This window comes from Camelina sativa, chromosome 2 (assembly GCF_030686135.1).
Source record: "Camelina sativa cultivar CO46 ecotype springtype chromosome 2, ASM3068613v1".
NCBI lineage: Eukaryota > Viridiplantae > Streptophyta > Magnoliopsida > Brassicales > Brassicaceae > Camelina > Camelina sativa.
In genome coordinates, this window is record NC_141881.1 from 27,639,915 (window position 1) to 27,651,406 (window position 11,492).

An 11,492-nucleotide genomic window follows, 5' to 3' on the forward strand; every position below is an offset into this window, starting at 1 on the left:
GAACCGATCAGTTTAAAAACAGAAACCCTAGCAAAATAAACAAAATCCAGATCGAACCGGAACATTGAGGAGCAAACCGAACCGAATCCTCGATTGAGATATTAAACCGAATCCGTCTGTGTTTTCTTTCTTAACTTAAACGTCTTCGTTTCACTTTTCTCTCAAATTAGTAAAAAAGTAATTCTAAAATTGTTGGACATACACATGAGTACATGACTCCTCATTACACATTAATCAACACTAAGAATCGAACTACCACCACCAAAGCAAGCTAAAAGACCAAATAATAGTTTGGATTTGAGTTTCTTGAACTTGTGTGAAACCACTTGTTTTATATTTTGCTAAGTATAGTAAGAAAAAGAATGAATCATTCTTGATCGTTACACCATAGACATGACTCGTCCATCACTCAATCATCTCTAACAGAAAAAAAGCTATAGAGCAAAAGTGGAATAATGTTGAAAATTGTTGAAACTCTTCATCTTCCATATTACTCATCAGTCATCACAATAGCAACATTCTGATACTAGAAAGCCACTTTTTAATCGTTTTACACACATGTAAAGGTGCATTGCACCACACAGACACGGTTCATTCATGGGTTACTCAATGGAGAGTATTTATGGTGACAGAAAACAGCAAAAGACTATATCCAAAAATGGATAAATCAAGCTGTCAAGCGCTTCGGGTGGTTACGTTGGAGTAGAGAAGAAGTAGTAGTAAAGCATAGAGATCCATTCCATCATCTCTCTCTCGGCTATAAAACAGACAAGGGGTCACAACTTTACTCAAGAATATCACAACACGAACAGAGCAAGAGTGCCAAGAGATAATAGCAACAATAAAAAAAAACAAACTTCTATATATTCTTTAAAAATGGGGATCGTAGCATTCAACTGGGCAGAGGAAGGCAACAACCAACTGACGCTTGTGATGAACAGAGACAATTGGGCAAACAGGCAAGTTTTAAAAAACATTCATTCCGACGTTTCTTTCGTATGTTCATAATGTTGATGGTATGAATCTATGGTTTTGTCTGAATTCTCATCTGTATTAACAGGGTCATAAGTAAGGCGTCTTGGGAAGGTCAGATTTTGAGTGGTCGGTGCCAAGATAACGACGGAACGTGGTTTGCTATTTCTGAACGTGGCCGAGTCGCGTTTCTCATGAGTATAACGTTGTTGGATGACCAGGTTGATCCAAACGATGGCTGCGAGTTTTACCCCATTGAATTCTTGAAGGTTTGTTTTCTTTAATCTTTCTTTTTTTTTTGGCTTTTCACACAAACATAAACTTGAACAACGGTTTCTTTGTTTGACTGCAGAGCAATATGAGTCCACTGGAGTTTGCCGACCATGTGGAAAAGCTTGAAGCGGGTAGACAAAAAGCGTGGTCTTATTGCCTTATAGTCGCAGACATGGCTTCGAATTCAATGGTTCATATCAGGAAACCAAATCAAGATGAGCCAAATGTCGTGAAACAAACCGTTAACTTTGGTGTCCACACACTTTCTCCTTACAACGGTCTTGATTCCTTAGTCTCTGCCAGGTCCAAGGTAATACTCAAGTTACAATTATCTTGTTGTAACTAACTACATACGTACGGGACATTCCTCTTATTGTCAAACCCTCTTCTTCTTGTAGGATTTGCGCCTGAAACACCTTTTTAATGAGAAGATTGGTGATTTGGGAAACGTTCAACTACCACAGCTTATCAAGTTTGCTAGGGACTTTATGTGTAAACCTGAGGGCGAAAGGGTTGGTCAAGACACGATGTATGTGGAAATGATGGCTAGGCATCCTGTCTCAGGAGTAAGAAATTTGATTTCTCTAACGTTTTTATATATGATCGATCCATCCATCCTCGTACCATCATTGGTTTGCTAATCTCTTTTTCTTATCATTTCGATTCAGCTTGAAAATCAACGCTTTGGAACAACAAGTACGACGGTATTGGCCGTGGAACGCACTGGGGGAGTAAAGTTCTTTGAGAGGTACTTACTACATGGACACTAATGGTGGTTGGGACGAGCATGTCGTCAATTTCAATCTTGTTGATTCTATAAATAGAGATCTCTCTAATTTAACATTGTCGATTCAGGGAAACCTGTTTCCTTGATCGCACTATTATAATATCTCAATAGTCTAAGAACATTATTGCTTAAAAATAAATAAATAAAATTGTTGGTATTCTAAAACTTTCCTTTGGCAACTTATAAAAGTTTTAATTTATATTTTCAATCTTTACAATTCTTGGGATGTTTTTTTCTTTTGCACTTTACTTTCAACTTAATTTATGTATCTCCTAGTGTCTGTGACATGATAATCGAAATAACAATCACCCAAACTTACAAAACTGCTCTTGGAATTAGCTACTCTAATCTCTGCCTTTTTCCGGTTAACATTGATTTATCGATAACCGAACTCGGACCGAAATCAAATCTATTAACCGAACCAGAACACGTCAGAGAATCACATATCCCCGACGCGGTACTGCTATTATTATTAACATCGGACCCTCTGAATGAGATAGAAGGTAACTCAAAACGCTGCGATTGCGTTTGAGGCGGTGGGTTTATCCATTTCGGTAGCGGTCCAGCGACAAGAAGCGTTTGAAGAAGCGGTCCAGCTTCAACCACCGCTTTCAAAAGCTTTCCCGTTTCCGGAAAAGCTTTCCCCATCACAAGAACGTCAAGAGGATCGATCTGATGACGATTACGAGCCGTTGGATCTTCGAGATTTTTCATCAACGGCGGCTGAGGATGGATATTGAAGAAGCTCGAGAGTTCTGAGGAAGAAGGAGAAGAAGAAGAAGACACATCTTGAGAGAAGCTGTTTGATTCAGTGATGCTTCTTGAATTAGGGTTTTGTTTGGTTTTGAAGAGGAGGAACTGTGATAACTGTTGTCTAGCTTCGTCTCGTTCTTGCTGAGTGAGTTTGAGGAGGTTGAGAAGTTGGTTCACTTCTTCTCTGTGTGTTCTTGATTTCTCGTTAGCTTCCATTCTCAGTGTTTCTAGCTCGAACAGAGTGTTCTGTAGATTCTGCCTCATTTCATCAATGCTCTGCATTTAATCAAAAAAAAATTAGTAAAATAAAATGAGAAAAAATTAAGGAAAAGTGATGATGATAATGATGATGATGAGGATGATGGTACCTCTTGATGAAACCAATAAGAAGAAGATAAGTCATCCATTGATCAGTAGTGTCTGTGTGGAGGTTTGCTAACTATACTCTGTTTAGGACTTAGAATAATTCTTTGTAATGGTTGTTGTTTCGACGAACCTATATATAGTAAGTATATGCATTTGTTCTTACAAAAATATCATTGCATCAGTGTAAAAATATCAGTGCGTTGGTTTGAAAAAATAAATCGGTTCTATGGAACATCCGTTAAAAAGTCGTTAACCCATGTGAGTGTGACAAAGAAATAATCCTATATAAAATGTAAAAGTGAATGGTTGAACTTTGATTTTTTTATTTCAATAAACACAGCCGACAATATGTATATATATATATATAACGAAACAATAAATTACAAATTATTTTACATATATATAATTTCTCAAAAAATTTGTGTATATATGCATATATTATATTCGTTGAGGAAGATTGATATATCATGGTTTTTGTGGTTTTTAACCATGATATAAGGAGTCTTTTAGTGTCTTTTCATTTGTTTCTAGATTGTTTTTGAGTCTTTACAGGTTTTTAGCATGAAAGGAGCAAAATGGAGCAATTTGGATGTTTTGGAGCATAAATCTTGAAGAATCAATTTGGTCTCGGATGAAAGCAGGAGCATCGACCGACACCAAGATAGGAGGCATCGATCGACACTCATCTCTGCCGACTCAAGACCCAAGTTTTGGAAAATTTACAAATCTGCCCCAAAGTTTTCCATATTTGCAACATAAGTCCCTGACGTGTTTTAGGACATATAAATAGTGTTTTTAGGTTTTCCAAACCCTTAAGATTTATTCTATCAAGTTTTATTTTTCCTGCAACCCGGTGAGATTTTGAGAGCTTTGGAGAGAGAGAGAGATCTGCTTTGAGAGAAGAATTCTTAAACTCCTTCCTTACTCTTTTAATTTCAATTGCTTATTATTCAGAATCATGTCTTGTTTTTCTTTGATTATGTCTGAGTAGTTTGCTTGTTAGGTTTAGGGTTTTTCACAGGGATTTTATGAATTATTAGATCTGTTTATTTAGGATTCTTTATCTTGCTAGATCTTCATCTTAGGTTGTTCTTCATATTAATCCTTGATTGATCACCTAGAATTAATACTTTAGGAAAATAAATTGATATGAGAATATAATTGATTTTCCTGATAAAACCTTTTGATGAGCAAAATTATTTCTTGCAAAGAGATTTGATTTAATAATTTTGTGAACAATCTAAACCTGATTTTATTGCTGATTTTTAACCTAGAATTTTACAAAGAGATTTGGATTTTCTGGTTTTAAATTTAGATATTATTTGCAGTGAGAACTGATTTAATTTACAAAAGTGTTTAGAGTTCTAGATCTGTTCTTAATTGTTTGAATCTTAATTTATTGATTGATTTAATATTTCATAATTTCCTGAGAAATTCCCTAGGCCTAGCTTTTTGATCATCTGAATTTACAACAGCTTTATTTAATATTTTGCATTGCTATTTTTAATTCAATTTAATTTGTTTAGCATAATTGAAAAACTCTATAATTTATTGTGTAGTCTTGAGTCTCTGTGGAATTCGACCCCTAAGTACTGCATTGATCTCTTAATTTGAGAGAGTAGCTCTAGGGTAAATTTGAGCAGATCAAATTTTGGCGCCGTTGCCGGGGACTCTTTGATCTACCATTAGATTTGAGTTTTTGATTTTGTCTAGATTTTTTTCTTTTTATTTTCAAACTAACACGCTTTTGTTTTCTTCTCTCTTGTGTGTTTCAGGTGTATGCCTAATAAGCCTAACAAAAGGAGCAATAAGACTGGTCCAATTCTGAAGCTTTCAAACCAAGAGTTGGGAAAACTTGAGCGTGAGAACCGAAAAGCAGCCAAATCTCTGAAGATGGTTAACCCAATCATTCTGATGCGAGATGAGGATGGTGCTTTGAGGGATCAAGAGGGCCACTTGCGCAATGAGCAGGGCCAAAAGATTGATGCTGAGGGCAATGTGATTGCTGAAATTGCTGTTGTCGATGAACCAGCTGATGGTGTCGACGGTGTCGATCGACACCAACCAGGTGGCATCGATCGACACCCACCTGCAGATGTGCGTGGAGCTGCCAACCACGTACAGAACCCAGTTCGAAGACAGGAGAACAACCAAGATCTGATCAGGACCATTGCTGACTACAATCGGGCTGATCTGGTGTATGAGAACCGGTCTGCTATTGTTCCTCCCCCTTTTCAGAGGAATGATTTTGAGTTGAAGCCTGCGTACTTTCAACTAGTTGGGCAGAGACCTTTCTCTGCTTTGCCCAATGAGAAGCCTCTGGACCATATTGAGCATTTTGAGGATCTGGTGACTAGCATCAAGGCTAATGGGGTGACTGAGGACTACATCTTCTGCAAACTCTTCCCTTACTCACTTGCAGGAGAGGCATCTCAGTGGTTGAAACAGCTGCCTGCTGGATCATTGACAAGCTGGCGTGATGTCAAGGTGGCCTTCCTAAACCATTTCTATGATGATGCAATGTCAGATGAGTTGAGAGTCAAGTTATCCACTTTCAAGCAAAGACCAGAGGAAGCTTTCAAGGCAGCTTGGGTGAGATTCAAAGCTTATCAGAGGGACTGTCCACACCATGGTTTTTCAAGGGTACAACTGTTGAGTATCTTCTTCAGAGGGTGTGACTGGAAGTATCAGTTAGCTTTGGATGCTGCAAGTCATGGGAATTTTAAGACAAAAATGCCAGAAGATGTTGAAGTTTTGATTGAGAATTTGGCTTCTAGCAATAGCACTAAGGGAGCAGATGCTGAAAGGAAGAGATTGCATGGAGGATTTGATTCAAACCAGTTAGCTTCTGTTAATGCTAAGCTGGATTCAGTGCATAATCTCCTTATGGGAAAGAAATCTGTTCATTTTGCTGCTGAGGTTGAGACATATGAGCCAGAACCTGATCAAGGACACCAGGAGGAAGATGTGAACTATGTGTATGGGAATCAGGGACAGCGGTTTGGAACTCAGCAAGGCAATAGGCCTTACAGTGGGAACTCTTCAGGCTACACTTCCAAGCCAGAGTATCAGCAGCAACAACAGAACAATGGCTCTACAAGGACATATGGGAACTCATCTTATCAGTCTCCACCTCCTAAGAATTCTTCAGAGAGTAGAATGGAGGCCATGCTTGAGCAGCTTCTACAAGGACAAGAGAATCTGACAGTGACATTCAATGGAAAGATTGACAATGTCTACACTGAGTTGAATGGGAAGATAGAAGCATTAAATGTTCATGTTAAGAAGCTGGAGGTTCAAGTTGCACATACTGCTGGGTCTGTAAAACGGCAAGAGAATTATCTTCCAGCAAGAACTGAGTCAAACCCCAGACATGCTTGCAATGCCATATCAGTGAGAGATGAAGATGCTGTTGAAATTGCTTCTGCCGAACTGGGTGAAAAATCGGCCAATCTCTCGGTTTCAGATGATGGTGTCGATCGACACCACCTAGGTATCGATCGACACTCATCTCAGACGGAACCAGAAGCTGCAAAATCTCAGGTTCCAACAGTTGAGAGGATCTACAAGCCAAAGGTTCCTTTTCCCAAGCCAAGAAAGTCTAAGCAAGAGATGGAGGATGCTAGATGCAAGGCAATGATGGACAAGGTGATGATTGAGATGCCATTGATTGATGCAGTAAAGCTTTCACCACCTTTTAAGCGGTATGTAAGGAGAATGGTATCCAATGGTTTGAGCCCTGAAGAAGGAGCACTTCTTACAAAAGATGTCAGTGCAATTCTGTTGAACCAGCCTGTACAGCAGAAGAAAGAGAAGAAGCAGGAGGTGGTTGTCTCTAAGGAAGTGAGTGCAATCATTCAATGTAAGACTGCTAAGAAGTTACCAGATCCTGGAAGCTTTGTACTTGATTGCTCTATCTCCACAGGAAGGTTTGCACACTCACTTTGTGACCTTGGTTCTAGCATCAACTTGATGCCACATTCTGTTGCTGTGAGACTTGGGATGACAGAATTCAAGCCAACTCAGATTTCTCTAATCCTAGCTGATCGATCCCGAAGAATTCCTGAAGGTGTTTTAGAGGACATTCCAGTTAAGGTTGGAAACTTCATGATTCCCACTGACTTTGTGGTGCTGAAGTATGATCAAGAGCCTAAAGATCCTCTCATCTTAGGAAGATCTTTCTTGGCTACAGCTGGTGCCATCATTGATGTGCAGAAGGGACACATAGCACTGAATGTGGATGGTTTGAGTTTGAATTTTGAGATGGATAAGCTGAGGCGGGCTCCTACTATTGATGGACAGACTTTTTCTGTTGAAAAAGTTTCTGCAACACGAGCATCAGGCTCAGTGTCGATCGATGCCACCAAGAGAGTATCGATCGACACCCCTCCACCTCCGAGACTAAACTTGTCCAAAACTGATGCTCCAAGTCAGAAACCTGTTCCCAAACAGAAGAGTCATCAATCCACACTCCAGAGCCCTCAGGTAAGGCAAAGGTACACCTCTCCTTCTCCTAAAATTCCTCCTATCATCAATAAGAATTTCAAAGAGACAAAAACTGTTTTGCAGTTAACCAAGCCACGAGATTATCGTAGAGCGCTTGTTTCTTCTGTTGATGATTTTGCAGGACATAAGAGAGGCAAACCAATCCCTAAATCCCATCCTGGTCCTGTTCCTCACATCCTTGGCAAGCCTCATGCACCTAAAGCTTATACACCACCTTGGATGAAGAGGATTTCAATGCCATGTTCTGATCCTCCGGATGCATGAGCTCCAACACAGTCAAGCTAATGACTGAAAACAAGCGCTTAGTGGGAGGCAACCCACTGGTAGGTTTTTCTTTTTCTTTTGATTTTGATTTTTGTTTATTTTATTTTTATTTTTGCTTTCCTCTTACTTGATAACACTGGGGATAGTGTTGTTTAAGTCTGGGGGAGGTTAGTTACTCTAACTATGTTTTCTGTTTTTGAGTTTCAGTTGTGTCAGTCAAAACCATAAAGTTTGAGTCAAATTTTTCAAAATTTTTCTTTTTATCTTTGGGAATTATGAGCTTGACTAATGATTTCTCTTATTTGGCTAACACTCTAATGATTATTTGTTTATGCTTGATCTCAGAACTGAAGCTTAGAAAGACTATGAACCTTATCAACAATCCTGAAAGCCCTTATTCAATGGATATCTGATTGATCTAACGTTGTCTCAACTTTTATCAGGATTTTAACCGGACTTAATCTCTTACTTTGGGGTTGGAAATCAGTGGACTAGACTTCTTCTTCAGGCCATACAAGACAATGCAATTTTTCAAAGTATGTCTCCCCTCTCTCTTCCCTTCAGTGCTTTTAAAAAAAAAAAATCAGAAAAAGAGAGAATAAAAGATGAGATGATTTTGATCAGTTTAGAGAGGTAGGTAAATTACCAGTGACCTCATTATTCTACTCTTGAGTCAAATGATCACACAAAGCTTGGAAGTGAGGGGTAGGTAAATTACCGATGACCCCGGTATTCGCTTACACCTTTGATTTAGAAAAAAAAAAAGAAAAAAATTATGGAAGTGAGAAAAGGGAGAGGAAAGGAGATGTAAGAAGAATGTCTTGGCCTGAAGAGAGTCCACATGCCACTGATCAATACACCCAAGGTAAGAATTCACCTTATTTGTGCTTTAATATTGACTAATGAGATGACAATGGAGATTTCAGAGATTCCAAAGGATTGTGGGATTTGAGTAAGGAATGTTGATGCTTATCATGGTTGAGTATAAGAAGTAAGTTTTTGAGTCAGGTAAATGAAGAGTGTGAATAAGAATCATCATGCAATTGAGTGAGTTCCCTGTTTTCAAACTTCTTTCACAGGTCTAAGTTTATGTTTTGCTTGAGGGCAAGCAAAGGCTAAGTCTGGGGGAGTTGATATATCATGGTTTTTGTGGTTTTTAACCATGATATAAGGAGTCTTTTAGTGTCTTTTCATTTGTTTCTAGATTGTTTTTGAGTCTTTACAGGTTTTTAGCATGAAAGGAGCAAAATGGAGCAATTTGGATGTTTTGGAGCATAAATCTTGAAGAATCAATTTGGTCTCGGATGAAAGCAGGAGCATCGACCGACACCAAGATAGGAGGCATCGATCGACACTCATCTCTGCCGACTCAAGACCCAAGTTTTGGAAAATTTACAAATCTGCCCCAAAGTTTTCCATATTTGCAACATAAGTCCCTGACGTGTTTTAGGACATATAAATAGTGTTTTTAGGTTTTCCAAACCCTTAAGATTTATTCTATCAAGTTTTATTTTTCCTGCAACCCGGTGAGATTTTGAGAGCTTTGGAGAGAGAGAGAGAGATCTGCTTTGAGAGAAGAATTCTTAAACTCCTTCCTTACTCTTTTAATTTCAATTGCTTATTATTCAGAATCATGTCTTGTTCTTCTTTGATTATGTCTGAGTAGTTTGCTTGTTAGGTTTAGGGTTTTTCACAGGGATTTTATGAATTATTAGATCTGTTTATTTAGGATTCTTTATCTTGCTAGATCTTCATCTTAGGTTGTTCTTCATATTAATCCTTGATTGATCACCTAGAATTAATACTTTAGGAAAATAAATTGATATGAGAATATAATTGATTTTCCTGATAAAACCTTTTGATGACCAAAATTATTTCTTGCAAAGAGATTTGATTTAATAATTTTGTGAACAATCTAAACCTGATTTTATTGCTGATTTTTAACCTAGAATTTTACAAAGAGATTTGGATTTTCTGGTTTTAAATTTAGATATTATTTGCAGTGAGAACTGATTTAATTTACAAAAGTGTTTAGAGTTCTAGATCTGTTCTTAATTGTTTGAATCCTAATTTATTGATTGATTTAATATTTCATAATTTCCTGAGAAATTCCCTAGGCCTAGCTTTTTGATCATCTGAATTTACAACAGATTTATTTAATATTTTGCATTGCTATTTTTAATTCAATTTAATTTGTTTAGCATAATTGAAAAACTCTATAATTTATTGTGTATTCTTGAGTCTCTGTGGAATTCGACCCCTAAGTACTGCATTGATCTCTTAATTTGAGAGAGTAGCTCTAGGGTAAATTTGAGCAGATCAAAGATGGTGGCACTATGCAGTCTATTTAAAATTATTGGTGTTGTGGAGCTTTTACCACATACTAATTAAACGAAATACTTATTTTTCTTTAGTTATTAAAATTTTAAATATATACTAATAATGATTGTAGGTTTAGATTTGATATTAAACTAACGAAGCATCAAATCAGCTTTAAGGGAAGAAGAAAAAACGAAGTAATCCATCAATTATGCATAGTCACACTCACAGACGCACAGTAATCATAAATCCATTATTATTATCTTTTTTCATGACAAAAGCTAAATAAAATATAATGATAAATTGATAATGGAAGTATTACTCATTTGTCCAAAAAAAAAAAGAAAAAACAAGGAAGTGCTTACTGTGAGTCTGTGACTATTATTTTCTGGATGGAGACAAAATGGAGTCTTCTTTATTATACGTCAAAAGGAGTCTTCTTTTATTCAAACCACATAAAATTAATTTTCTCCATGAGACGACTAAAAAATACTGACAGTTTCAAATTTTATCTTTAAGGCTAAGAAATGGTAAATCATAACTAAAAGAATTTACATTTGATAATAATATAGTGGATTGACTCTGTTACACATTCCTAAACACATATTTTCATTTAATCACCCAATAGTTACAGTGGATTCTCTTGAACAAACTAACAAAAAGATGGGTAAATTCAGACCAGTCCAATTTAGGTCGCAGTATGTTTTTTGTTTGCATGTAACTTAAATTAATACTTGTATTAGATTGGCTTGTTGACTGCCCAAGAAACATAGTATTTGATATCTTAATGTGACGTATTTTTTTGTTTTCCCCACGGGATACGTATAGCTTTACTTATTATATACTGATTGATATCTTTATTCGTTACATTAGCTAGCTTTAGTTTAGATCGTACACTCTATTTCAATTTTCATGCAAACATTCTTTACTCACATAATACTCAAAACCACTATTATACAAAACATTTTATCGAGCTTCGTGGTATGAATTTCAATGTTTTTTTTTTCATACAGAAATATTATAATTGTCACTTAAACGGCTCACGGCGCACAATTTGTTGCTTTTCGACTGCTACTAGTACATTATAAAACAATATATTCTTTTTTTTTTTGTTAAAGTATAAAACAATATATTCGTTAGCTCAATACCTTTGATGAGTTAGCTCAAAATTGTGATATAACTAGAAAGCAACCTTCATTGGTTAGAAATAGAATATAACCATTTGCAATGTAATGAACGAACTAGTAACCAA

At 36.8% G+C, this 11,492-nt stretch overlaps 2 protein-coding genes across 2 annotated transcripts; one reads left to right on the forward strand and one right to left on the reverse strand.

The window, feature by feature from the left end:
* Window positions 1–597: 597 nt before the first annotated feature.
* Window positions 598–2,197, forward strand: LOC104737074 (uncharacterized). Its single transcript, XM_010457175.3, has 5 exons — window positions 598–959; window positions 1,061–1,241; window positions 1,325–1,555; window positions 1,644–1,811; window positions 1,914–2,197. Exons 1-5 carry the CDS (start codon window positions 877–879, stop codon window positions 2,013–2,015), a joined length of 765 nt encoding a protein of 254 aa, XP_010455477.1. The 5' UTR covers window positions 598–876; the 3' UTR covers window positions 2,016–2,197.
* A 150-nt stretch (window positions 2,198–2,347) lies between these two features.
* Window positions 2,348–3,259, reverse strand: LOC104737084 (uncharacterized). The gene is made up of 2 exons (XM_010457187.3): window positions 3,154–3,259; window positions 2,348–3,061 (listed from the first exon to the last, which is right to left on the reverse strand). The coding sequence occupies exons 1-2, from the start codon at window positions 3,190–3,192 to the stop codon at window positions 2,372–2,374; spliced, it is 729 nt and encodes a 242-aa protein (XP_010455489.2). The 5' UTR covers window positions 3,193–3,259; the 3' UTR covers window positions 2,348–2,371.
* Window positions 3,260–11,492: the final 8,233 nt, after the last annotated feature.